Source organism: Manis pentadactyla, chromosome 1 (assembly GCF_030020395.1).
Source record: "Manis pentadactyla isolate mManPen7 chromosome 1, mManPen7.hap1, whole genome shotgun sequence".
NCBI lineage: Eukaryota > Metazoa > Chordata > Mammalia > Pholidota > Manidae > Manis > Manis pentadactyla.
In genome coordinates, this window is record NC_080019.1 from 200562579 (window position 1) to 200589078 (window position 26500).

Sequence of the window (26500 nt, forward strand, 5' to 3'; positions counted from 1 at the left end):
GAGAGGGAAGGAAGTGGCCCTAATTGACTCAGGAAATCCCTAGGAAACTAGATGTGAATTTGAAGAGTCAGAAAGGAAGAAAAGAGGAAGCACAGAAAAGGTCAGATTCACCACCCATTCCAGTTTGGTCCAGAACTGCCTCTGAGCTCTATGCCACCAAAAGCAAACTTCATTTTGGAAAAATCTTTGGCATCAGTAACTTTCAGAGTTGTTTTTACTCCCCTGGTAATTTTTATTGCATCAAATAGGGAAGCCAATACTAAATAAACAGGAATTTTAATCATTCTTCAAGTGTAGTAGGAATACTATGATCACCTATTCATGTGTCCAAAATATTTTCTTCATATCTAATAAATCAGTGTAGTAAAGGAATTTAATGACTTAGATATGTCAGGCCAACAGAATGTGATCTTAATAATATTTTACCTTGATAAAATACATTGGAATTTGGGAAGCATTTTCACATATTATACCTTATTTAATCCTTACTGCAGACCTTTGAATATCCAAAGGCTCTTTTCATGTCCATGAACATTTGTTTGTATAGCATATGTATGCATGTTATGCTCCTAGAAATCCTAGTACTTACCTTTTTGTTTTTGCTGCAATTTGAGGGGAAATTATAAGAAACATTGTATATCAATTTTCCCATCTGCAATCTGGGGAATTGCAATGTTCATATAAATAAACTACTTAAGAGAATTCCTGTGAATGTTTTATAAGGTAATTTATCGAAATGAGAGCCAAATTTGGAATTGTTCACTGGGCTATGCAGACTGATTCCCTGTAAGTGCGGCACCCCAGCCAGGACTCTGCAGATGGGAAAGATAACTCAGTGATCTCAGCCGGGCAGCACCAGCCGTGCCAGGTCGTACAATCCACAGCTTTATGGCCAGGACTGCAGAAGCATGGCTTCTGCTCCTGTGAAGGGAGAAAGGACAAGCAGCTGAGCAGATGAGAAAGTTAGAAAAGAAACAGCCTCTGTGTTACCTGAAATCGCCCCAGCTTTGGCTTGTCCAAAAACTATTTTCCCTTTCAAAGTCACTTTGTAAGCATTGACCATACCAGAATAATCAGCATTCCTTGTGGCTGGCTGAAGGGTGAGTCAGGATTCTAAATTCTAGCTGCAGTGCTGGGGAAAATGGAAACACACAGTGAAGGAGTACATCATGATGTCAGCAGTTTCAAACACTGGTCAAAATGCTGAAACATGGTTTTGTGATGCAATAAATGCATCTGAATGCCCCTCAAAATGAGGCAAAGGGTTTGCTAAAAACAAGGCATGGCATTTACCTTCAAGCAGGCAGAAGTTTTGATATGCTCTGCCTAGCCTCCACCAGTCACCATCACTGCATGCTGCTGGAAATTGATAGATGCACAGGAAATGCTACAAAGTGGGGGGAGGGGTGCAACAGGCTCCCCAAATTCAATGTGGGTAGCCCTAAATGACATTCCCTAAATGAAACCCCTCTGTACCTTCATCAGCAATCCAAATCCAAGTTTCAGGAATTCTTTATCAGTTCCTAAACTTTACATCACATTGAGAGACAAGGATCGCCAAAATGTCAACGCATATAATTTTGTGTAACTGACAAAGGATTGGTAGCCAGAACATATAAAGAACTCTTTCAAATCAGGGAGAAAAAGGCAAACAATGAAATAGAAAAAAATGAACAAAATGGGCCCTTATCAAAATAGGAAACTTGAACAGCTTACAAATATGTGAAGAGATGTTCAATCTCACTCGTAATGTGGGAATTGCTCATTGAAAAGATGAGATAACGAGTGAAGACTTATGTTCACACAAAAAGTTGTATATGAATGTTCATAGCAGCTTTAATTATAATAGTAAAAAATTGGAAACAGCATAGGGGTCCCTTCCATGTGTGTTGGCTAAACTGTGGTCCATCCCTACCATGGAATACTACTCAGCAATAAAGGAACAAGCCACTGATACATGAAACAGCTCTGATGACTCTCTAGGGAAGTATGCTGAGAGAAAAAAGCCAATTCTAAAAGGTTACATATTGCATAATTTCATTTACCTAACAATTTTGAAAAGGCAACATTTTGGAAAAGGAGACTAGGGATTAGGGAAAGAAACAGGACTAGGGGTGAGGACCACTGAAGGAGATGTCAGCTGTATCTGTAATATTTTAATTGCCTAAAAGCCATTCTTTTGCAGGGTATAAACTCAAATGTTCTCTTTTGTAGTTACAATTCATAACTGAAAGATATTTTCCTAGTCTCAAGCTAATGTTTCTTAAAATGAAGTCTTAGTACATTTCTTGAGATTTAGAAATAGATCATTGATTCATCCTTGCCAAACTCATAAGCGACTACTGTATAAACTACACTGGCCGTTTGTGTTAATGTCCAAGGAAAAGACCTGGAGACACAGGGAACAAATGCATAGTACTAGCTTTAGGCTCCCCTTTTCTTACCATCACTGCAATTAATTGAGTTAATCAGGTCACAAGCATAGCCCACATGACAGCCCTTTATGAGATGTGGGTGGCATACTGGTTTAGTTCATGCTGAAAACATTAGTTCATTTTGGGACTTGTAGGAACTCTGTATAATTCTGCAGGTGTCTTTCTCATTTCAAATGAGGGGATTGGACCAAATACTCTGAGATTAGACCAAATAATTTTCTAGATCTTAGGTTCTAATTCACCCAATTTTTTTTTCAATTAAACCTTTAAAAATCAATTCTATTACCTTTGTAGATTATGAGAGCTATATGATCAAAATTTTCATGTTATGATGCTCTCTCAAAGAACAACTTAAGAGACATTATCTAAAAAACTATTTGGAAACAATTTAAACACACCATATTTGGCTATTCACTACCAATTTCAAAGTTCAAGTCAATAATGTAGATTCTTGATATGTTTTTTATGAATGCATCTACTTTTTCTTCACTTTTTTTATTGGAGTATCATTGACATACACTCTTATATTGGTTTCAAATATAGAACACAGTGGTTCAACAGTTACCCATATTATTAAATCCTCACCCCCACTATTATAGTTACTATCTGTCAACGTAAAAGATGTTACGTTTCATTGGCTATATTCTCCATGCTGTACTACCGTCCCTGTGACCAACTTATATTATGATTGAAAATTTTTGTGCCTCGTTATCTGCCTCACCTTCCCCATCCATCCATCCTAACCCCTCCCCTATGGTAACCAGCCTATGAGTCTGCTGCTGTTTTGTTTTGTTTTGTTTTGATATTCCATGAATAAGTGAAATAATATGGTATTTGCCTTTCTCCATCTGGCTAATTTCACTCAACATAATACCCTCTTGGTCCATCCATGTTGTCACAAATGGCAGGATTTCTTTCTTTTCTGTGGCTGAATAATGTTTAATTGTGTGTATGTACCACATCTTTATCCATTCAACTATTGATGTACCCTCTGGTTGCTTCCATATTTCGGCTATTGTATATAATGTGGTGATAAACATAGGGGTGCATATATTTTTTCAAATCAGGGATTTTGTTTTCTTTGGGTAAATTCCTAGAAGTGGAATTACTGGGTCATATGGTATTTCTATTTTTAGTTTTTTGAGGCACCTCCACACTGCTTTCTATAGTGGCTGCACCAACTTACATTCCCACTGACCAGAGGAGGAGGGTTCCCGTTTCTCCACATCCTTGTCAACACTTGTTATTTCTTGTCTTTTGGGTGGTGGCCATTCTAACTGGTATGAGGTGATATCTCATTGAAGTTTGATTTGCATTTCCCTGATGATTAGCAAGCATCTTTTCATGTGCTTGTTGGCCATCTGTATTTTTTCTTTGGAAAAATGTCTGTTCAGGTCCTCCGCCCATTTTTTGATAGAGTTATTTGTTTTTTGGTGTTGAGGCGTTTGAGTTCTCTATATATTTTGGATGTTAACCCCTTATCGGATAGTTTCTGAATATATTCTCCCATACTGTAGGATGCCTTTTTGTTCTGTTAATGGTGTCCTTTGCTATGCAGAAGCTTTTTAGTTTCATGTAGTACCACTTGTTCATTTTTTGTTTCCCTTGCCTGAGGAGATGTGTCCAGAAAATAACTGCTCATGCTTATGTTCAAGAGAGTTTTGCCTAAGTTTTCTTCTAAGAGGTTTATGGTTTCATGTCTCATATTTAGGTCCTTAATCTATTTTGAGTTTACTTTTTGTGTATGGAGTTAGATATTGGAGTTAGTCCAGTTTCATTCTCTTGCATGTAGCTGTCCAGTTTTCCCAACACCAGTTATTGAAGACACTTTTTCTCATTGTACATTCATGGCTCCTTTATTTTATATTAACTGACCATATATGTGTGGGTTTGCATCTACTTTTCTTTTAAGGAAAAAAAAAGGTGGGCAGTTTTATTTAGAAATTTTTAAAACTATTTGCAAAGAAAGATTTTCTTTCATCAGTTAGTTTTCAGTAGTTTTAATTCGAGATCACAGTGGAGGAAGCCAACTGAAGAAATGCTCATTAAATTATTAGTCAGTGTTTATATTTGCCTATTCATCAGTTCACATTCTCTGTACTGTCACTTTAAGGAGTCAGTGGGAAATTGTGGAATTAGGACTCAGTAGCTACTGGGAGGCCAGAAGCTTTGTGTTTAAGCCCTTGGGCTGCCTCTGTTAGAGTCATGCCTTCATTTACTCACTCTGACCTTTGGCAGACCACTTAGATTCTCTGGATCTGTTTCCTCATGGGGATAATAAAAATACTTATCTGATAAGGGGGTTTTGTGAAAACGTTCCAAGAGGCTATAAACAATGCTTGGCATATAGTATACACTCAATAAATAATAATAATAATGGATAACACTTTAATAATGATTCCTCTATGCCAGGCACTGTTAATAAGAACTTTCTATATATCAACTATTAGCTAGTATTAGTATAACTGATTGCTATTTTAGGATTTAGCTTAAAAACTATTTCTGCTTCAGAAGCAGAAGGGAGAGGTGAATATTTTCCTTATCTTCAGTTGTGTTCTAGGTCAGGTCATGTGTTCCAGGTCAGGTCACAGAGACTATTTTCCTATTGGCACAGAAAACAAGACATGGAAGGGTTTGAAGAATATAAACGGTATCATCTTCATTTAACAGCAGAATCTAAGGCATATGCTATGCAGTTGGGCATTTTAACGGAAATTAAGAATTGGCAGAAAGTACGGCTCAACTGGAACTCCTTGTAAGGACTCCTGAATCATGCTGAATCATAACATCTTAGCTGGTCCTCTCTCAGGACACTGAATACTTTCTTAAGGCCCTTTTCATTCTGCAAGATCTTCAAGGGCAAGGTCTATGTCTTAACTAGTCACTTTTGTAAACCCTGCAACGCTGAGCACAATAACTGGGTAAGACTGAATGCTAGCAGAGAGGAAAGAGAGAAAACACATATCCAGGGGAGGGAAATGTAATAGCAGCCTTTTCTTCAAATGTGGTTGGCAGTTTATCCTTTGAATGGGCTGGCTTTTTCCTTTCTTTTTTTCAAACCTCTCTAGTGAAGTAGGTGCACCCAAAGGCATATCCAGGTAACAGGAGCTACCATAATTAAATTCTATCATAGACCTCTGGAGACAGTCAAAATGCCTTATGATCAGTCTGACCTTATTGATAATAGTAATTACAAAAGCTGGATTTCAGGTAGAGAAGAGCCATTAGCTGTTACTACTCCCAGAGCCAAACAGCAAAGACCACATTATGTTTCTATTCCTTCTACTTAAGTCTTTTAAAACATATAAAAGAACATTATGTTTAGTATCTATTTCACATCCACCCTCATTTTTTTTTAATATTAGCTACAATTCACCCTTGGGTCTATAATGAATAGCAAACATTATAGCAAGCATTGTGCATGGAATGGTAAAACAAAGATCAAGTCAGAAGATATGAACTTATGGTTCCTATAACAATATTAACTTGTCCTTGGGCCTGGTGTGGATGCACCCAGGGTGAACTTCCTAGTAGCCTCTGGCATTATACTAACTCATGGTAGGGTTTAGGAAATTACTACTTAAGTGTCTGAGGTTATCGTAAGATGTTATAAAGATAAATCAGTTAGGATGGGTAATATCTATAAAGCTGTGTAAGCTTCTTGGTAATAAAACTATGAGTAAGTACAAAATACCGTTCTATTATTGGTAACTCTGGTCTTATCACTCAATACATAAACTGGGCAATTCAATTTTACTAGAAACGGGGCCTTTTCATTTTAAAGTTAAAAATATTTTTACTTTAAATTGTCTTGATTAAAAGAAGTTTAAAAAAAAACACTGAGCCTTGAAATAGTCCACTCACTCTTTGATAAATGCTACCTTTGAGCACTTTGTTGAGCATAATTTGCTAAATAAACTACAATGATTAACTGAGCATAGTGATTGGAACTCAGGTTTCACGGCTGATTCTCAATACCTGCACTCTTATCCATTCTGCTCTTCTGCCTCCTTGCAAGCATGATTTCAGAAGTCATACAGCCTTGGGACAGGGAGGATTCAATGAGATGGTACTAGTGGCAAAGGAACAGCTCAAAGCCTATACAGCCATCATTAGAACTAACACTACAAGGACTGTTCATCCCATTTTTAACATCTTAATGGATCTGTGCACTTGATGTTGAAGAGTAGGTCATTATAAAGCAATGAGAAGTACACTCCTAGGATATACCAACAACATGGGTTGCATATTAAGCTCCCAGAGCGTATTAACCTTATTAGGAGACTACAGTAATCTCAGGGCCTTAAAGCCCAAGAGACGGGACTCTTCTATTTTTTTCATATTTCTAATAAAAGCTGTTTCAAAGTGGTACACAAAACTCGAAAATCTTAGTTCACACTGAACAATTTAAATTGGTTTCATCTTGACAGAGTATCTATGCCTGTACGTACAATCTCTTTTGGAAAAAACACCAAATCTAAACAAAACGCCATTCCTGAATTTGATAGCCCAGGACAGATGGCTCTCCTGGCGCTCCCTGCCACCCCTGAAGTCGCAGGGAATGTCATTCCTACACGTGCTGGACGGCCCCAAGACGTGCTGTGAGGCAGAGGTCTCCTGCCACCCTTCCCCATCCTCACAGCCTCCCCAGGGCAGGTCCAGTTCGGCATCAGGCACTTTTCTCTCTCGGCTGCTGGGGCTCAGTCCTGAAGGTGAAAGCTTCAAGGCCTTCCAGGCTCTGCCCAGGCGGACAGCAAAGTCAAGACAAATCTCGGGGCCTGCGGCCTCCAGGAACCGCCACTTCCGTGACTTGGCAGCCACTTTTTCCCCCAAACGGAGATGAATCAGGAAACAGGGGTTGGCTCTGAAGTGCGCCCGAGCCAAGAGCCTAAGAAAGCACTTTGGAGTCCAAGAAGGGGGAGGAATTATCTCCTAGCCCACGCTAATCACAGCCACTCCACTGAGACCCACCCCCCGGCATCTCTCTGCCAGCTGCCGGGAGCGATCACCGAGGCCCGGACACCCAAACTCCCCACCCCGCTTCGGGCGGGGCCCGGAATAGGCAAGAAAGGCTGGACCCAAACCGGGGTCCAGGGTTCCAGGTGCCACGGGCGGCGAGCGAGGCACGACGGTAAAAGCCGCGTACCGGAAGAGGCCCGCCCCGCCCCACCCAGCGGGCGGCTCTGATTGGACTGCCGAGCCCTGAGCGCTGATTGGCCGCGTGGGCGAGGCGGAGGAGAGCCGTGCGCAGCGGCGTGTTGGGCCGTGTGCAGACCCGCGTGTGGCGCAGGCAAGGACCCTGAAAATAAACAGCAGCTACCTTGGGAGCCGCCTTCCACGGGCCCGCGTCCGAGTCTTCGCCGCTGCGGATCCCCTCAGACGCCGAAGGTGAGGAGCAGGAGTGGGGGCTAAGAGGCCGAGGGGAGCTGCGATGCGGGCCCTGGCCCGAGACGGACGAGGAGGGGAGCGAGTTGTGAGGCGGCGATGGCGGCCGCATTTTGACCTCCTCCGCTGCTGCGTCAGGCGGGAAGTTGGCTGCCACCGCCACCTCGGGCCCGGTTTCGGACCCGCCGCAGCTGGGCGACCCTCCCGCCTTTCCTCCGTCCTCTCCCAGGGCCAAGGCCGCACCCCAGGCCGCAGCCTGACAGTAGATGCGGCCCGGGCCCGGACGCCCTTGGGACTGAGGCCCTGAGACTTCGAGGGCTGCGGAACGCGGGACGGAGCGTCGATGTGGCGAGGCCGTACGTGGGGGGGGGAAAGGACCCTGTTGCGAATGGAGGGGGGATGGGGTCGAGTACTTAGGCCATGTGCTGACATACTGGGTCTGGCGGGCCATGTGCCAAAGGTTTTCGTGGGCTTAGGAAAGGGCCCTTAAAAAAGTTCTTACGTTTTCGGTGGTGGGACACCCCGCTGGAGAGCCTTTGGAATTCATATTCTCCATACTTAACAGCTTCCCGATTCTCGACTTTTTATCGTAGTTCAAATACTAAGTTACTCTTACATTGCAATTCGCGGATGGGGCCCACTTTACCATGAATCAACACTAATAAAAATCCCATTATTAGGAAAAAGTATGAATTTGTCATACCTCCAAAGTCGTTAAGGGGCAGCAATAGCCTTTGCACCATTTCTTGGATTAAGTGAACGAATACAATTTAAACTAAATACGAAACATGGATTAATGAGTCAGCCTCCATCTAGATATTCCAAAGGTGAAAATCTATTTTAGAACCACGTAGTCGACCGCATTTGCGTTTGGGTGTTGATTTTATTATGGGTAAGGTTTATGCTTGTTGCCACATGCTAGCCACATGGTCTCAGCCACAGGGCACTTCCAGAGGAAGTGAGTACATCTGGTCTTGGGGGGGTCTTAGAAAAAGAAAGTACCAATAATCATCTGTGACGTCTTAGAAAAAGAAAGTACCAGTAATCATCTGTGACTTAAGATAATGTGTTTCAGGGATTCTAAAGAAGGATCCACAGAAGCGGTAAAATACAGAAGTCGAGTCTGGATTAGTTTTTGTTTATTTTAAGGCAAAGGAGGATTAATTTTCATTCTAATCTTGCCGCCAGATTACAAGTTTTTAAAAGTAGGCCCCTTTTCCTTTTGTTTGATACGACCCACTTTTAGAAAAATAATCAGTTTATTTCTGCATCTGTGAGTTAACCTTAATTTAAATTAGCAACTTTGTTTTTTGCTCAAGCTCCTTTAAGTTGCAGGTGAAGTTCTGAGGGTCTAAAAAAGATGTAGGAACTCCGAGACTCTCCCCTCGCCCCATGTAAAGCAGTTATTGTCAAATGTTTCTAAAAAAATTACTCTGATCAGGCTTAATCAGACAACTACAAAGTGCCACATATGTAGGTGCATGCTGCTTTTTGTTTTTTGAGCCTGATTCTTGTCTACAAGGAGCTGTCTGTACTGGAATATAAAAGGAGTAATTTATTAGTTTCCCAAGGGCTGAATTAAGTATTACATTTTTTTTCCAGATTGCAACTCTCAGCAAGAGTTTAAAAAAACAAACTGTACTTATGTACCTATGTATGTCACGTTAGAAAACTTGGGTTTTTCTTAGCAACCAACAGCCCACATTCCTTTTCCTATTGAAAACGAGAGGTAATGTTTTTTCAAACACGTGGGGGTCTCTGTAAAATATTTTGATCAAGATCAGTGGAAGATTAAGGGGCATATGTTACAGTGGCATTTGAACATCTGGAACAGGCAAAGTGATGTCTTTAAGGTATTATAAATAGGTTTTGTAATAATGGTTTTATGACTGTTAGGATTCTTTCTACCTTCTTTTTAAAATCAAATAAAACTGTATGGTTCGTACATGGGAAGGTACTAAATTTGTGCTTAAAAGCAGTAGAGCCACAGTTTGGCTAATTGGAATGGCTGATCTGTTGGCTAAATACTTGACCAGAAGAGAGATTTTGCTTTTTTTTCCTGCAGGAGTGAGATTCTTTATTATTATTTTTTAAATTGTTGGCCTCTTTCCTCTTCCTAGCCTCCTGATGGTAAGTGGTGAGCCAGAAGACTGATGCGAAGGCATTCTGGCCTGCTATGTGGTGAACGCTCTTTCCGTACTGTCTCATTTAATAGAACGCCTATTCTGGCAGTGTCAGATGCTGCAGTAAGGCGTGCCATTGAGATTCCAGTAAACTGTGCACCATTTTCATGTTGTCAAAACCTGAAATAATAAAATGAGAGATTGTGGCCACCAAAAAATCAAGTTGTAAGTAGATATTGTATTAATCAAGAGCTTTAGAGTGGTACAGTGATGACCGGGAGTGGCTCTGTAATTACAAATGAGGGCATTAACTAGTGATACCAGGTTGTCAGTTTTGGGTCTGTAGTGACAGTCCTAAGTTCTGCCTCAAAGAAGGTTAAGAAGAAAATCTATTTTGCATTCAAATTCGGAAGGCAGTGTGATGGTGTGCTGTGAATAAATTCATTTATGGATGTGGATTTTTAAAAAGTTACCTGTTTTGATTTATCTGAGGTATAGAACAAATGCTTTTTGCACTAAAGTTCAAATGAACGTGTGTTTTATACGGTTATTTACTATGTAGTATTAATGCCCTGTGTAATATTTTTGAAGTAGGGAATGAATAGGTGTACTCTTGTGATAATAGCATTTTCGTGTACTCAATTGTTTAATCCTAACAAAAGCCTCTGCAGAGTCAGACTGTTGAAATCCCTATTAGAACTTTCTAGATGTATGACTTTGGATAAGTCACTTGGTCTCAGACCTTCACTTTCCTTATCAGTAAAATGGGAACAAGAATACATAACTCAGGGTTGTAAGGATTACAGGTAATATGTTTATTAACCCTTGACTCATAATAAATATTGGTAGAAATGGATGTAAATAACCAAGGTCCTGCAGAACCCAGAATTGCCACCAGTATTATACCCTGTTCATTACTCTGACCAGAATGCAGGTAATGCACAGTGTAACTTGCTACCTTCAGTTGTCTGAAGTTTATTTTTATTACGACAGTCTGAAGTTTATTTTTATTACGACAGTCTGAAGTGCTTCAGTGCCATGTTGGAACACTAAACTTACTAGAGCATTGTAAGTGAGGACATTCAGGGGGCAAAAGCTCTGCTAGCCCCCAGCTCTGCTAGGTCTCATTGCAGTTAGGGCAGCAATGCAGATGAAGCAAGGGTAACCCTAAGCTTGGACACCATAACTGGAGGAATAGCAGTTGTGCATACATACAGCTGTTAGGAAAGCCATATAAATAAAATCTAGCCAGATCTCCATCATACTTTGTCATCGCCTCTTCCCCCAAATTGCCTGTTGCTGTTTATTTTAAATGGACTTAAGAGAGGGTCTTTTATTCAATGGAACTCACTGTTAGTCTTGACTACCTGCTGTGAAGATTTAAGTAGTTTACTGGCTTTGTACATATCAAAAAATGTTAAAATTAATGGAGGCAAATTAGTATGACTGTTTTGGTGCTCATTCCAGGATTTAAGCCCTAAAGACTAGTTGAGTGCAAAAACTGTGAAATAAACCTCTGTAGTGCATATGGCCCCTCAAAGTGAATTGTCAATCTTTCAAGCAGTGTCTTGACTGCCTTATTACTTCTGCTGTTCCCTGACATGTTCTGTGCTCCTACCACATCTTTAAGTGTGGTTTGTGTCCTGAAAATACGATACACAAAAACCGAAGTGAAAACAGATGCCTGATTTCTGTTGTTGAAAATGTGAACTCATTTGGAATTCACCTATTTTTCTTCTCTTGCCTCTTCTCTGTTACATTCAGGAAGTAGACTTTATGAGATGGGAAACAAGTATAAACAGTAAGCCTGTTCTCCAAGCCTGCTATGTAGACATTGGACTGAGTTCTAATCTACCTGTAAATAGTCTAGTTTAATTGGGGGAAGAGTGGCAAGGAAAGAATAATTATGGTATGGGGGGAGGGCATAAACCCTTATGAACATAGATTAGGCACAAGGCACCTGGTAACAATTCTCATTAGCTGGCTTTGTCAAACAAGGACAGGTGTGAGGGGTCAAGTGTTGAGGTAACACAGCAGGTGGTTAAGCCAGGTTGAGTGGTTAACCCTTAACAAAGAATCTTCCTGTGTGAGGATACATTGGTGTAGACACAGCAGTGGTTTTTAGTAGCAAAAGGAAAATAAGTGCTCTCCTACTGCCTGGCAACAGTGAAGACACGGTATTTTGTCTTTTACCTTAAGTTAGTATGTATGTAGCATTCCTTAAGCTAGTACTGACGTCTAGCTGATTGTGAATTCCTAGAGCAGTAGGAGGAGCCTGGATGTCAGATTAGGGGTTCTGGTTTGGCGGCTGACTATTTTAGTAATCTGGGGTGAAAATTACACGTGAAAATTTTATAAGATAATCTGAAATATTCTTGAATTTAAAGTGATTATAGCAATCCTTAATGGTTAAACATAATTGAAAAATACATTATTTTAAGTTACTGGTACTGAAATTTGTAATAGCAAGAATCTAGGCATTTTATTGTCAGTACTAGGTTAGATTAGATTGGGGCTGTACTAGAAATTTCGTTTGATTCAGCAAATGACTATTAGATATCCATCCCCCACCTCCCAAGGAAAAAAGCAGTTAAAATGCTGAGTTAAGGAACTGCCTCTAAAAGGATAATTACATGGGGTGTTGTGATGATTCAAAGGTAAATTACTAGTCTTTTCTCTCAAGGAAAATGACAAAAGGCAGTATGGTAGTGCCACCAGACAAATTAACAAAGGGCACTGGATCTTACTAGGAAGGAGAGTTCCACGTTGGGAGATGTGGTCATTGTTTTTAGTTTGTGTTTGAGTTGGCCCTTGGAGGGTGGAAAGGTTGTGACAAGTGGAGGGGGCAGAGGTAGGACACTGCAGCAAAATTCTAGCCAAGAGCAGTCATAGACAGTGGGAGTCACAGGGCCATAATTCTCAACCCTTTCTTTCTTATTGCCTCTAGTTTTCCTAAGGAATAGCATGAAATTGTCTAAAGACTGTAAATATTATTTGTGTATGAATGAGTTTTAGAATTTGGATCTGCCTCCTAGGATAAGAAGTGTGCTTGTATGGTGGGAATCAGTTGGTTTAATGTTATTAAAGAAACAAATCTATCACAGGGACTTGGTGAAAATATAAGCCAGCTAATTGACTGGCTTGGCCAGACGGGCAGAAGGCGGTGGATAGTGCACACATTACTTGATTTGAGCCTGGTGTGAAAACCTCTTTGAAAAGCATGTGCCCTGCTGGTGATGGAGGAGTCTTAGAGGTATTAATGAATGAAAGTGTTTTCCCTTGAAGGTTTCATAGGACTTGTTAAAGTAAATTTAAATAAATTATAATTTACTTCAGTAAACAGTTTGAGACTAAAAATTTGTTGATAGCAAAACAAACATCTATAACTGCAATATATAATGTTAGGATGTGTAAAAAGTTCAGGCTTTGCCACTCTGAATTCTGCGTGCCTGTTTTGCAGAATCGCTTAATTGCAGCCCAAATGGAGAAATACTACTTTCCCTAAATTTGTACTTCATAAAAGAAATGATCACAGTTTAACGAACTTCAGTTAGGCATTAGGGTAGGAGGAAGTAGAGCTTAATGTTTAATCTTAAAATGTTATTTTAGCTCATTGTCTTTTCAGAAATACTTCTTATCCTGTCATTCTTTTTCCTCTCTACTTTGGATCTGGGTCCCAAGAATAAAGACAAAATGGAAAAACAGTACTTGAAAAATCTACATAGGTTAATTAGTTCTTGAGTAGCTAGTTTTTTTAAGTAGTATTTCTGTGCTGAAAATAACCCTAACATTTTAACTGCTGGCTTTATTCCACCACTGGTAGATACCTGATGATTCATTATAACTCTTTTATATTTTACTGTTATGAAATAAATGAGGTCCTTTTTATTTGTAGCAGTCTTAAGGGGTAGATTGCCCAAAACTGTCATTTCTTTAGCTTTAGAAATGGTATTGGATTATCATATTCTTAAAAAGATAAGTATCTTGTTTATTTCAAATATTATAAAATACTCAGGACTTGTCAAATTGTGTGGATTACCTTGTAAAAGGAAGTGATTATTTATTTGCAAAGAATTCACTGAGAGCTTAAATTGGTTTGACTGTAAATTGGAGAAGATGCAAAATGAAGAAAGTGAGGGTGAGGGGAGGGTGAGGTGCCATAAGCAGCTTTTTACTATAATCATGTTGTGTGCCATTCATTTTTTTGTCCTGACCTTTCTCTCTGGTGGAAACCAGCATTTCATGATTTAGAATGCTAACACTAATAAAAGAAAGCAATTGTAATCTCAAATTTTGCAAAAATACATCTTTAATCCTTACTGGCTGGGTTCTCTGGTTGGAAACTGAACCCACTAACTGTAAGTTTTCCATACAGGCTCTCCTCCACCCTCTGGTAATATATTTGCAAAGGTTGTTAAAAAGATTGCTCTGAAAATTTATCCAGCATCTTGTGCAGAGAATTGGGCTCTTATGAGTTCTTTTGAATATTTGACAAAGGAAACTTTTGAAACTAAATTTTTGCTTAATTTTTAGTCACTAGATTTCTCTGTAACTTAATGAGAAACCAGTTTATGAAAGGCAGGGGTCTGAGACCTTGCCGTTGTTGTAAATGCCAGTTGAATTTTGGTGCTGTGGTTGGGTTGGATAATCCTATCCAGTCTTATGCAGTACAAACAGTATGTTTTGCTAGATTATAGTGCTTACGCTTGGCTTTGAGGGGATATTTTAAAATCTTTGCCTACTACTGTATGACCCGGGAATTAGGGTAAAAATGTTTATAGATATGGAAGTGTGGACATGTTGTGCTTATATTCTTAGCTAATTTGTTTTTAAAAACCAGTTAACTAGGAGTTTGTCCTGCAACATTCCTTTCCCTTCCATTCCAGGAATAACCACTGTTTATTTTTAGATTGTTACATAGGAAGTATAAAATCCATTTGCTTTTATTTTGAAACAATATCTACCCAGTAAAGACTCTTTATGGAATTCCAAGTGGCTTTGTTTTAAATGTAAAACTTCAGAAAAGTTTGGAATGAGGAGAGTAGAAGAGGGGGGGAAAAAAACAAATGATCCCAGTGGTTTAGATGCTGTTAGAACCTTGTCATTTTTCGAATATTTTTCGAAATTTTAACGTATGTCCCTTCTAGAGACAAAATTTATACTCTGCATTTCTTTGAACCTGCTTGTGTGAAGAATTAATCAGCAGTCATGTACTACAGTATAACTTAAGGCAGTGTGTTAGGTGCTACGGGTACAGAGAGAGATTATTTTTCTTTACCTGCCCCTCATTCTCAGGATCCATATTACAGCTCCATTGTTGGGTTATTCTATTTAAGACTAGTAAATGACTTCCAGGTGCCCTAATAAAAGTCACTGGCTTATAACCATAAAATGTTCATTAAGTTGGACCTGGAGTGAATGAGGTTGTATTACTAATTCTAAGAATGGATGTCCATTGATAAGTAACCCTGTAAATCCTGTTACCCCATCAGTAACTGAACATTTGTGTGTATTAATCCATGTGTAGTTTTAAAAATAAAAAATTGTAAGAAAACATGATTCGTCACATAATGTATTTTGTAACAGGCATATAGTGCCTAAGTATATAGTTGTATGATTATTTTTCTGACCAATGTACTGGCTGGCTTTCTCCCAAAATAATTAACCAAAAATAGGCTAAATAAAAGGAATAAAAGCTAAAAGTAATATAAAGTGGTTTAATATTGTTATTTTTAATATTTCAAAGATCTAACTGCAGCCATGAGCAGCAATGAGTGCTTCAAGTGTGGACGATCTGGCCACTGGGCCCGGGAATGCCCTACTGGTGGAGGCCGTGGTCGTGGGATGAGAAGCCGTGGCAGAGGTGGTTTTACCTCGGATAGAGGTATTTTTGTCGAATAAAAAATTTGGAAGTACTTGAGTATTCATTAGTGTCAAGACTGGTCTAATTAGCCAAATTGTTTTTGTTTCTGCCCAAATTAGGTTTCCAGTTTGTTTCCTCGTCTCTTCCAGACATCTGTTACCGCTGTGGTGAGTCTGGTCATCTTGCCAAGGATTGTGATCTTCAGGAGGATGGTAAGTATTTAACACTTGCTCTCATACCTTCTAGAACTTGGAGAGGTGAGCATGTATTACTGTGCAAAGCATTGGACAAGATTTCCCACCCTTGAGAGGTTTTGTACTGTATGATTTAAAACAGCATTTTGTAAAGGTTTTATAGTCTTGGTCTGCTTCTTTTCCTTATTGTTGAAGCCTGCTATAACTGCGGTAGAGGTGGCCACATTGCCAAGGACTGCAAGGAGCCCAAGAGAGAGCGAGAGCAGTGCTGCTACAACTGTGGCAAACCAGGCCATCTGGCTCGTGACTGTGACCACGCAGATGAGCAGAAGTGCTATTCTTGTGGAGAATTTGGACATATTCAAAAAGATTGCACCAAAGTGAAGTGCTATAGGTAGGTTGTTAGAATATTGCTGGGAGAAAGCTAACCACAGAGATAGCTTTTAGAAACGACTTGGCTGTAAATGGAAGGACATTATGAATCAAAACATTTAGTGAAAGTTGGCTGTGACCAGATGAGACAGAGTTTCAGCATACATAAACAGCATCCTATCTGTACATTAGTCAGTATCCTGCTGTGATGGCCTATGGCAACTGAACAGGTTACACAGCTTTGGAATTTTCCATGTCTTAAAAATAAGAATGTTATGTTACAATTGGAGTTTTTAAAGACTTCCTAGAAAACCATTAATTCATATTCACTAATCTTGTGTTATATAACCAGAAATCATTGCCTGTGAATGTGACATGTCATAAAAATGTGCACATTTAAAGTAAAATTTAACTTTGGACATGTACATACCCATGAAATCTTAGTGATTAATAGGCATAAAGTTACAATATCTTGGCCACTGTTTTGGTTTTGATGTTCTCTTAGGGTGAAATTTGTAATTTATGGCTTACGCTGCACAATTGCATAGCTTTGTTACCTGATTCCTTCCTGCTCCTAGTTTTAGGGGTTTGTAAGACACTGTCTTGAGGGGGAAAAGAAACATACTGCTTAACTTAGTGTGTTTTATTCTGCAATGACTATTAGTAGTTTTTCATTTTCTGAGCACCATTGTGAAAACTATTCTGACTTCTTTTCAGGTGTGGTGAAACCGGCCATGTAGCCATCAACTGCAGCAAGACAAGTGAAGTCAACTGTTACCGCTGTGGCGAGTCAGGGCACCTTGCACGGGAATGCACGATTGAAGCCACAGCTTAATTATTTTCCTTTGTCGCCCCTCCTTTTTCTGATTGATGGTTGTATTATTTTCTCTGAATCCTCTTCACTGGCCAAAGGTTGGCAGATAGAGGCTACTCCCAGGCCAGTGAGCTTTACTTGCCGTGTAAAAGGAGGAAAGGGGTGGAAAAAAATCGACTTTCTGCATTTAACTACAAAAAAAAGTTTATGTTTAGTTTGGTAGAGGTGTTATGTATAATGCTTTGTTAAAGAACCCCCTTTCCACGCCACTGGTGAATAGGGATTGATGAATGGGAAGAGTTGAGTCAGACCAGTAAGCCTGTCTAGGTGTCTTGAATATGTTCCCATGTAGGAGGTAAAACCAACTCTGGAAGTGTCTGTGAGCTTCCATAAATAACTTTAATTTGAGCATAATGATGGCCTTGGATTGTCTGACCTCAGTAGCTATTAAATACCATCAAGTAACATCTGTATCAGGCCCTACATAGAACATACAGTTGAGTGGGAGTAAACAAAATTTAAAAATGTGCGTGTTAATGGCTGTAAGAGAAAAATCAGAATAAAAGCTTAACCAGGAACAACTTCATCACAGCACTGATGCTGGGTATAGATGGTGATGGCAAAGGTTTAGAACGCATTTTTTGAAAGACTAAATCTAAAACCCAGAGTAAACATCTACGCTTAGAGCTAGCATAATTTGGAGTTATTCAGGAATTGCAGAGAAATGCATTTTCACAGAAATCAAGATGTTATTTTTGTATACTATATCACTTAGACAACTGTGTTTTCATTTGCTGTAATCAGTTTTTAAAAGTCAGATGGAAAAAGCAACTGAAGTCCTAGAAAATAGAAATGTAATTTTAAACTATCCAATAAAGCTGGAGGAGGAAGGGGAGTTTGACTAAAGTTCTTTTTGTTTGTTTCAAATTTTCATGAATGTATATAGTGCAAAACGCCATATTAAAGAGGGGAATGTGGAGGACCGAAAGCTGACAGTTTGGACTTTTCTTTTAACACTGACTCAGTCATGTCTTCAGCAGTGGAAACTATTCCAAGGAAGCATAGGCTTTAGGTAACTTTATTGTCAATTTTGCAGGGGCACAAGACATTTAATTCTTTCTAATCTATTATAATGTGCTGTGTTCATTACCATTATAGTTTTAATACCATTGCTGTGTTTGAGCATAACATATTTGCCCTGGGCTTCACAAGGATCTGAAATGTTGTATTTCTTGTTTTTTCCCCTAGGATCGGATGGAGTGTTGAGATGACTTCAGAAGTCATGTTAATGAATTCAACTCTGTAGATGAGTTAGTAGAAGCTTAATTTGCTTGAAGGATGTATTTAGAGACTAGACAGGTATCCTTCCAAGCCTAAGCTCTCTGTTCTTTTTTGTGTGTCCAGTAAACTAAATACAGTAACATGCTTTCCCAACCTAGTCCATTTTTCCCCCTCCACAATGCCATGTGACTTTCCACTTTGGATCTATTGTGAATTTTTCATCCTCCAGGTAGAGTCTGGTCTGCTTTTGATGGTGTATCCCTGCAGTGTTAAGGTCTGTGCTATGCCAGTTCTAACTTCATCCAATTAATAGTCTGAAGCAGGCAAGAAGGTGAAGTCATGATGTAGATTCATTTCCTTGTGAATACAAGCTTGCATGTTTCTTTTTCATTTGATATTTTTATCGAGCAAATGGTGTCTCTCAGATGTTAAGCAAATTAAATATCTTGGTAATTTTAGGTTGTACCACAAATACGAAATAGCATAAGGGAAGACCTGTTTTCAAAGGCATCACTGTTAAATGTAATTAAATTCTGGGATAGTGGGGGTGGTGCACATGGGGTTATGTCTCCCCAATATATCTGGATTCTAGGAGGAAAACCAAACAGCAAATAGGTTTAGAACTGCTTGCCTCACACAACCATTCTTTTATAGTACCTAGCAGCCTTTTGTCTAAGGACCCTCTGATAAACATAATTATTAAGTACCTTGTCACAGCAGATCACAAGGTGTTCTTTTGTAAGATAGCATTTTTCTTTTTTAACTCGACTGAGCAAGTGTGAAAATTTGTGCTTTACAGGGAAATCAAACTAGGAGCCAATGAGCATTTCACTTCAGAGAGTAACAGTAACCTTAGTAACATGAATGATTTTGTCAAAGTGAAGTTTCGGGGTAGGCAACTTCACTTCTGGGAAATGTGTGTTCTTGAATTCTTGCAGGAGATACAAACAAAGAAGAAACCAATTCCCTGTGTTTCTCTGAGATTCCCATCCCTGCAAGCTAGACAAAAGGTGAAGGGCATCTCTTGAAACAGTGTTAAGGGGGTGGAGAGGTGGACACACTACAGGGAATTACACACTAATGGATAAAGCTTGTCTTCCTTCGTGTCTCTGCTTTTTGCTGCCTTTTTTGCCAGCTTCTAGAATAGTTGTTTCTCAGCCTCTCAAAGCTTCTATGGTGCCTTAAATGAGTGCATCAGGTGGAGTTCTTACCTAAACTTATTTGAATAATATAACAAAAGAAGCAGTACAGTGATCACATACATATATTTTCCATTCAGATTTAACAGCAAATACTTATTGCTGAGCCATCTGAAAGAAAAATTGAGGTATGAACTTCACCCCTGAATGTTCTGGCATGTTTCTAGTAAGAACAGACATTCTCAGGATCACAATTCCATTTCCATACTTTGATATTTCCCTAGTGCCATCTGATAACCTAATACAATGTTCAAATAACCCAGTTGTATCAAAGTTTTCCATAGCTAGGTTTTCCAATCCAACGTCCACCCAGGTTTAATAAATTGCATTTTGTTGATAATCTTTAATCTCTACCAATCTAACAGTTCCATTTCCTCATAACCTTGATTTTTTTGAAGGGACTAATTTCTTGAATGTCTTATATTTACTGATTTTTTTAGAATCTTCGTGTCATTGTATGTGTTTCCTGGTCTAGAGGCTTCAAGGTTCAGCTTGAACTCATTTTTGCAAGAATATTCTAAGAATATGTAATGTTGCATTACATCAATTTTACTGTTTATACAGAACTTGATTATTCTAAGGCAGTCATTTTTCCATTGTGATAGGCATTTCCCTTGAAATTTAGCATGTCACTTGGTCCCCTGTATCTTTTCACTTAAGACTTTTGAGTATTTATGATCCTTTCTGTGGATGTTGCTTTGTGTTCATAAACTTGTTACACAATTGATAGGAACGTTGAATATAATTCCACTGGTTGAACAAAACAGATTCCTCCCTCTCTACAGTAGGTAAGGATTCCTTTCCTCCCCACAGAACCGATAGGCTGTATTACAACCAAAGGTACAATGATGGAGTTAGTGACACGGTTACATCTGAGGCGCCTGTGCGCATTCTGCATTTCAGAAGTCTAGTGCGGTGGTTGCCCTGCAATGTGCACAAAATCGCACTTTGCCTTTATCAGTGGCAGAGGGCTTTGGGATGGTTGACTTTTCCAGAAAAACAGTAGCTTATGCTGTCTAGGACAGGTGCATTTGTAACCTTGTCTACTTGGATAAAGTGCCAGAGACAAAACCCTGAGATTTTTATTCCGTCAAAGTTACTAGTGTATACTTGTCTTTCCTGTCTCCTAATTCCCTGTTGGCTCTAATATATATAATACTAGTATTTGTTCAGACAGTCCAAGTTAAACCTCCATTATTTAAAGACTTGTAAAAATTGTAAGTTCTTTAAATAAACACTACTTGTTTGCTGTATGCCACCCGAAGTATTAGGGGCTACTGTTGTGACCCTTCAGTGCTTGCTATGAAAGGCAAACTGCTTTAGCAGTTGAAAAGCATGAATCCTGACAGTCTTGTGAAGTAGGGGTTAGTAACGTCGTCTACTGAAATCTGAGATGTGGGCATTTAGCTTGACTGTCAGGGTGGGTCTTAAGCATCAGCATTTTATAAGCTTAAAGGTGATTCTAGGGTGCCACTGGTTGTAGACTACTGGGTTAGGTAACCTGAGTTACAGCCCCAGTGGTGCATTTGGAGTTTGAGAACAGATGGGTCCAGTGCTTATGCTCTTAATTACAGTGGTTTATGTGTAATCCTTTTTGCTTGCCTTAGAATTGAAAGCACATTCTTTAAATATTACTGCTTCACATCTATCTGTATCAACCCCCACTACACACCTTGTCAAGAAAGTAAACTGCTATTTATGATACTTCAGTAAATGTTTTGATAGCAAGCTGTCATATTAAGCCCTTATCCTAAGGCAGGCAGCATATGTGTATCTGATAGCAAGAAGCAGATAGTGGTTTCTTAAAAATAGCTGACTTGGTCTATTTTGCACTGACGTTCTGTTCTGTAACTTAAATGTGCTTTCCTTAATGGGCTTGAGGAGACCGAGGCAATTCCATTGAGTAGTGGGTACATTTCAGTCCTGGTAGTTCACAGTTCTCTTCTCCCTGCTGTTCTGTTTCTCAGCTTTCAGCCTTGCATTTTTCATTATGTTGCAGTATGACCCACGAACCAGGGCTTAGAACCTGACTACTCTTGGTTCCCACACACAGTATTGCTAAGTGACCAGGCTTGAGTAAAAATAATTTGGTGGCAGACAGGTAATTCGGTGACTTCTCAAGAGTTTTCTATTTCATTGAGGTGGACTTCTTTCATAATAAGCATGGCTGCACTTGTAATCATCCCATCTCATGGCTTTACCTTCACAGGGTAATCATGCTCTTCCCTTAGGTGGGGTTTAAGTGTTAGTTGCAGTCAGCTTGCCCTTTTGTGCCCTCAATAACGGTAACCATTGGAGCAAGGTAATCACAGTGAGACCTCCACTTAAAGTGGGCACCTGTGGGGTGGAAAGGAGAGCAGTTGCCCAAAAGGAGATGGGGAGCCTGTCGTTCTACCTCTACTGTATACTCCCTGCATTGGGCCGGAGACTCATGGGCTGTGCACATGAACTGTGTGTTTCTTAGTACTTGATGCTTGCCCGATGCACCTGCTGTTTATGAGGCAGCTTTATATGATCATTGGAGCTCTCAGGAACCTTCTAATAGAGAATGGCTTGGACCTGGACGAATTGGTTAAGACGAGAATATTCCTGGCTGATTTAGGCCCTCTTAGAGGGATGGGATTGCATTCCTTGCTTCCAGGTGCTATTTTTAATTTGGTAAAGTCAAAAGCTATATTTGTGCAAATGACATGGTCTAACAGGTGAAGCAACACTCATCTCTGGGGTTGACCATTTGCTTGTCTAATATACTGGGTGGTAGTTGCCATTGAACTATCTGGGTAGTTCAGTGAGCCTGAACAGATAGGGCAGAGGTCAGAGCTTGCAGTCACAGACCCTCTCTTCTGAAAACAAAATTTCAGAGGCAGATTTTTTATTCCTATTTGCAAATAGTACACCTGAGCAGAAGCAAGAGCTTACAGGTGTTGACTTTCCAATGTTTGCTGACTGCTGGCAAGCGGAAAGTGGAAGAGTCTATTCACTCCAGTGATTTTCATGCCAGTTTTTGGAATTAGATCACAATTCTTCCAGCTGCCACGTTTATATCAACTTTCTACAAAATTGCTTCACTAACAAGGTTGCTGAATCAGGTCAACCAAAAACTGCCTTGTTGGAACGAGTATTTTCAAAATAGTAATGTATGGAGAGGACATTTTCCGTTTGATTTCATTTTAACTTCTAAAAATATTTTTCATTATGGATAGTCTTAAGTCTATAATACAATGCTTAGCCACCTTCAACAACCAATTTTAGGCTGTCTCCCTACTTTTTGAGGTTTTAAAGCAAATCTCTACCTTCATATAATTTCACTCATGTTTTTAAAACAACCGCAATATTAATATTTGACAAGATTAAAAATTCTTTAGTAGCATGAAAAACTCAGTCTTTAATTTTCTTCAGTCGATGCAAGAATAATTTTTTCTAACTGGTTTATTTGAATCAAGATCCAAATGCTCTGTATACATAGCATGTCTTGAATCTTAAGTCTGAGACAGTTCCCTATCTTTATTGGAAAAAAATACTGAATTCCCGATGATCTGTCGTTTGGTTGTATCCCTCTATTATTGTTTCACATGATCTTATCTCCCAGAGTTTCTGCAGAGCAGTTTTCAGATTTAGACACTTGATTATATTTTAGTCTTTTTTTTTCTTTTAGGCAAGATCTATCACGGGGTGCTGTGCACTTCCTGTTGCATCAGATTGCTTTACTTGTGATGATACTAAGCTTTGTCAGTAGGTTCAGATGATTTGTCCTTTCCATCCATTATAAAGGCTCCCATCAACCTTGCACCAAATGGTTTGGCAGCCATGGATGATAAACGTCTAGATCTACGTTAGTACTTCAGTCATGACAAGCAATTAGTGAAAGAACTCAAATCCTTAAAAAGGCAAGCCAGGAGTAAAAGGTCCCAGGAATTAATGTGTGTGACATCTGAAATGTGGCCAAGTAGCCTTGCACTGTCCCACAAGATCCGTTGGTACTCCTGTACCCTGGCCTCCAAAACCCTTTGGTTTTTGCAGCGGGGCCTTGTTCATCTTTGTGGCTGCATAGCATCATGGAAACAATATGGACTGAGGTGTCAGATTTCACCAGAAGCTCAGATCCAAGTCTGTTGTTGGCTTAGATTTAAAACAGCCAGTAGCTCTAAGCTCTAGCTTCCAAATTTTTAAGTAAAAAATCAAAAGCCCTGTCTTTCAGGATGACTGATGGAATGCGCATGAGATATTGTAAAGGCCCTAGCACTCAGTAGAACAATAAATAGTATCTCTTATTTTATTTAAACTCTTCCTACAGTGTCACCAGATTCTTTGCATGCCACTTGAGAGGAATACCTTTCAGTATGTTTGGCAAGTCTATTTAGACTGGTTGAATCTGTTTGGGGACACCTTTAATGTATGGCCACTATGGAGCCTTTGGAAGGCAACAGACGGTGATACGAGTGAAGCGGCGGGTCAGCTGGGAAGTGGAGGAGGTAGCTCTATATGAACCCAGAGGCGAGCCTGGGTCCCTTCAGGGAGGGTAACAGCTAATTGGCTCCACTCAGTTGGGGAGAGAGTCTGATGCTTTGGTGCCTGGAGGCATAGTCTATTTTAAACTGTTTATACTTTGTTAAACCTGAGCAACATTTTGAAGATCAATCTTGGCATTTAGATCTTGATTCCAAATTTGTTCACAATTTGAACTGATTAGAAATTTAATTTGGCATTGGGAATATGAAACCTACTACAAACAATGGTTTAGAGTTTTATTAATGTAAGCCTTTTCATACACCTTTGTGATGTTCCAGTAATAAGCTTTACTAAGGATTTTAATTTACCATGTTCCATGTTTATACTTCTCTTGGGAGTTAATCCTCTTAATCAGACTCAAGAGAAAAAGAATACCATCTCAGATCATTAGTGTGGGAGTTTCTGATATTTTTGGCTGGTTAACCCTAGGTTGGGACACACAAGCCCAAAGGTGATCAAACCCTGAGATGCTGGAAGTGAGGTTGAATCTTTTCAAGACAGTTTCTCAGCACATTTTAGTACATGATGGGTCTGTTAATCTGTATCTTTCAAAACACCTTTCAAATGTTTGCATCCTTTTCCCCAGAGACCGTGTTACAAAATTTTTTACTTTAGGCCACAGGTGTTGATAGGTCTTTTTGGTCTTGTAGAATTGATAGATTTTCTGGATCATCTGGCTGATAAGCACATTTCTATTCACTAATTCATAGATGAATTGTAATTCACATTTATATAATTAGAAGTGTCTTTCATATTCATATTTATGACTTTTTATATCCTTGTAGCTTTTCTTAGCAAAATTAGGAACTCATGGCCTTCTAAAAATGACTTTTCATTATTTTATGCACATAGAGCCATGTCCTCATTTTCTGCTAAGAGCAGAATGCCCCTAATTCTGATTTTTTCTTGCCCTCAGACAAGGAATCAACTGCTGTATTAGTTTCCAGGGATGCTGTGACATAATCACATCTACAGTGTCCTTTTGCCAGGGTCTTGGGGATTAGGACAGGTACCACTTTGGGAGAGTACTCTCCCTACCTCAGTCTGGCCCCTAAAGATTCACAGCCACCTTGTGTGTGAAACATTCACCTCACTGGACATCACCAACTGGCAGCCCATCACAACCCATCAAAGTAAAGTCTCATCAGTGCCCTAAGTCCCAATCTCACTGTCTCAATTCCCTGAATCCCCAGGTATGGGTGAGATCTGGGTATGTTAAGTTACTGGCTCCCAAAAGCTAATGGTGCGTAGGCATAGGACACCAATAATAGACACTGCTCTAATAAATGGGAGAAAACGAAAAAAGGGGTCGCTGTTCTGAGCCAAACTTGAAACCCAGCTGGGCAAACAGTATTAGGTTTCAAGGCCTGAGAATATTCCCTGGGCTTGAGCTTCCTCCCTAGGGGTCATCCATTCTTTTTCATGGAGGGAAGCACTTGTTTATAGCAAAAAGCCATCAGTGTAGAGTTCTAATCTTTTGATCCTTTTGAGGCACTAGAAAAATGTCCAACCACACCCTTTTTTCTCCAGAGCGTACTTCCCAGTGAATTGACCAATTTTTTTTGTTATTCTCTATTTTTTAAATGTATTTTCCCTTTTTTTTCCCCCTCAAGCATTTTTTTAATTAAAGTATCATTGATAAACACTGTAATATTGGTTTCAAGCATACAACCTGGTTCAACAGTTACTGTAGTATGAAATCCTCACCCGCACTAGTGCAGTTACTATCTGTCAACATAGAAAGATGTTACAGAATCACTGGCTATATTCGCCATGCTGTACTACCATCCCTGTGACCAACTAATATGATTGAGAGTTTTTGTGCCCCTTTATCCCTCCCACTGTCCCCACCCACTCCAACCCCTTCCCCACGGTAACCACCAGTCACTTCTCAGTGTCTGAGTCTACTGCTGTTTTGTTAGTTTAGTTTTGTTTTTTTATTCTACAAATAAGTGAAATCATATGGTATTTGTCTTTCTCTGCCTGGCTTATTTCACTTAGCATAATAGCCTTTAGGTCCATCCGTGTTGTCACAAATGGCAGGATTTCTTTCTTTTTTATGGCTGAATATTCCATTGTGTACATGTACCACATCTTAATCCATTCATCTATTGACGGGCACTTTGGTTGCTTCCGTATCTTGGCTATCGTATATAATGTGACAATAAACATGGATGCGTATATCTTTTTGAAACAGGGATTTTTTTTTCTTCGGGTAAATTCCTAGAAGTGGAATTACTGGGTCATACGGTATTTCTATTTTTAGTTTTTTGAGGCACCTCCATACCGCTTTCCATAGTGGCTGCACCAATTTACATTCCCACC

General features: G+C 39.5%; 1 protein-coding gene and 1 long non-coding RNA gene across 5 annotated transcripts; one reads left to right on the forward strand and one right to left on the reverse strand.

The window, feature by feature from the left end:
• Window positions 1–794: 794 nt before the first annotated feature.
• Window positions 795–7538, reverse strand: LOC118925578 (uncharacterized). Its single transcript, XR_008998941.1, has 3 exons — window positions 7010–7538; window positions 1066–1132; window positions 795–921 (listed from the first exon to the last, which is right to left on the reverse strand). It is a non-coding gene; the product is annotated as an uncharacterized LOC118925578 (long non-coding RNA).
• A 145-nt stretch (window positions 7539–7683) lies between these two features.
• On the forward strand, window positions 7684–18174 carry CNBP (CCHC-type zinc finger nucleic acid binding protein). 4 transcript variants are annotated; one of them, XM_057506012.1, is made up of 5 exons: window positions 7684–7823; window positions 15690–15827; window positions 15926–16016; window positions 16191–16394; window positions 17090–18174. In XM_057506012.1, the coding sequence occupies exons 2-5, from the start codon at window positions 15704–15706 to the stop codon at window positions 17205–17207; spliced, it is 537 nt and encodes a 178-aa protein (XP_057361995.1). In that variant the 5' UTR covers window positions 7684–7823; window positions 15690–15703; the 3' UTR covers window positions 17208–18174. The 4 variants fall into 4 exon arrangements, with proteins under 4 accessions (XP_057361995.1, XP_057361998.1, XP_036767424.1 ...); XM_057506015.1 differs by having other exon boundaries at window positions 15690–15806; XM_036911529.2 differs by lacking the exon at window positions 7684–7823 and having other exon boundaries at window positions 15926–16018; window positions 16196–16394.
• Window positions 18175–26500: the final 8326 nt, after the last annotated feature.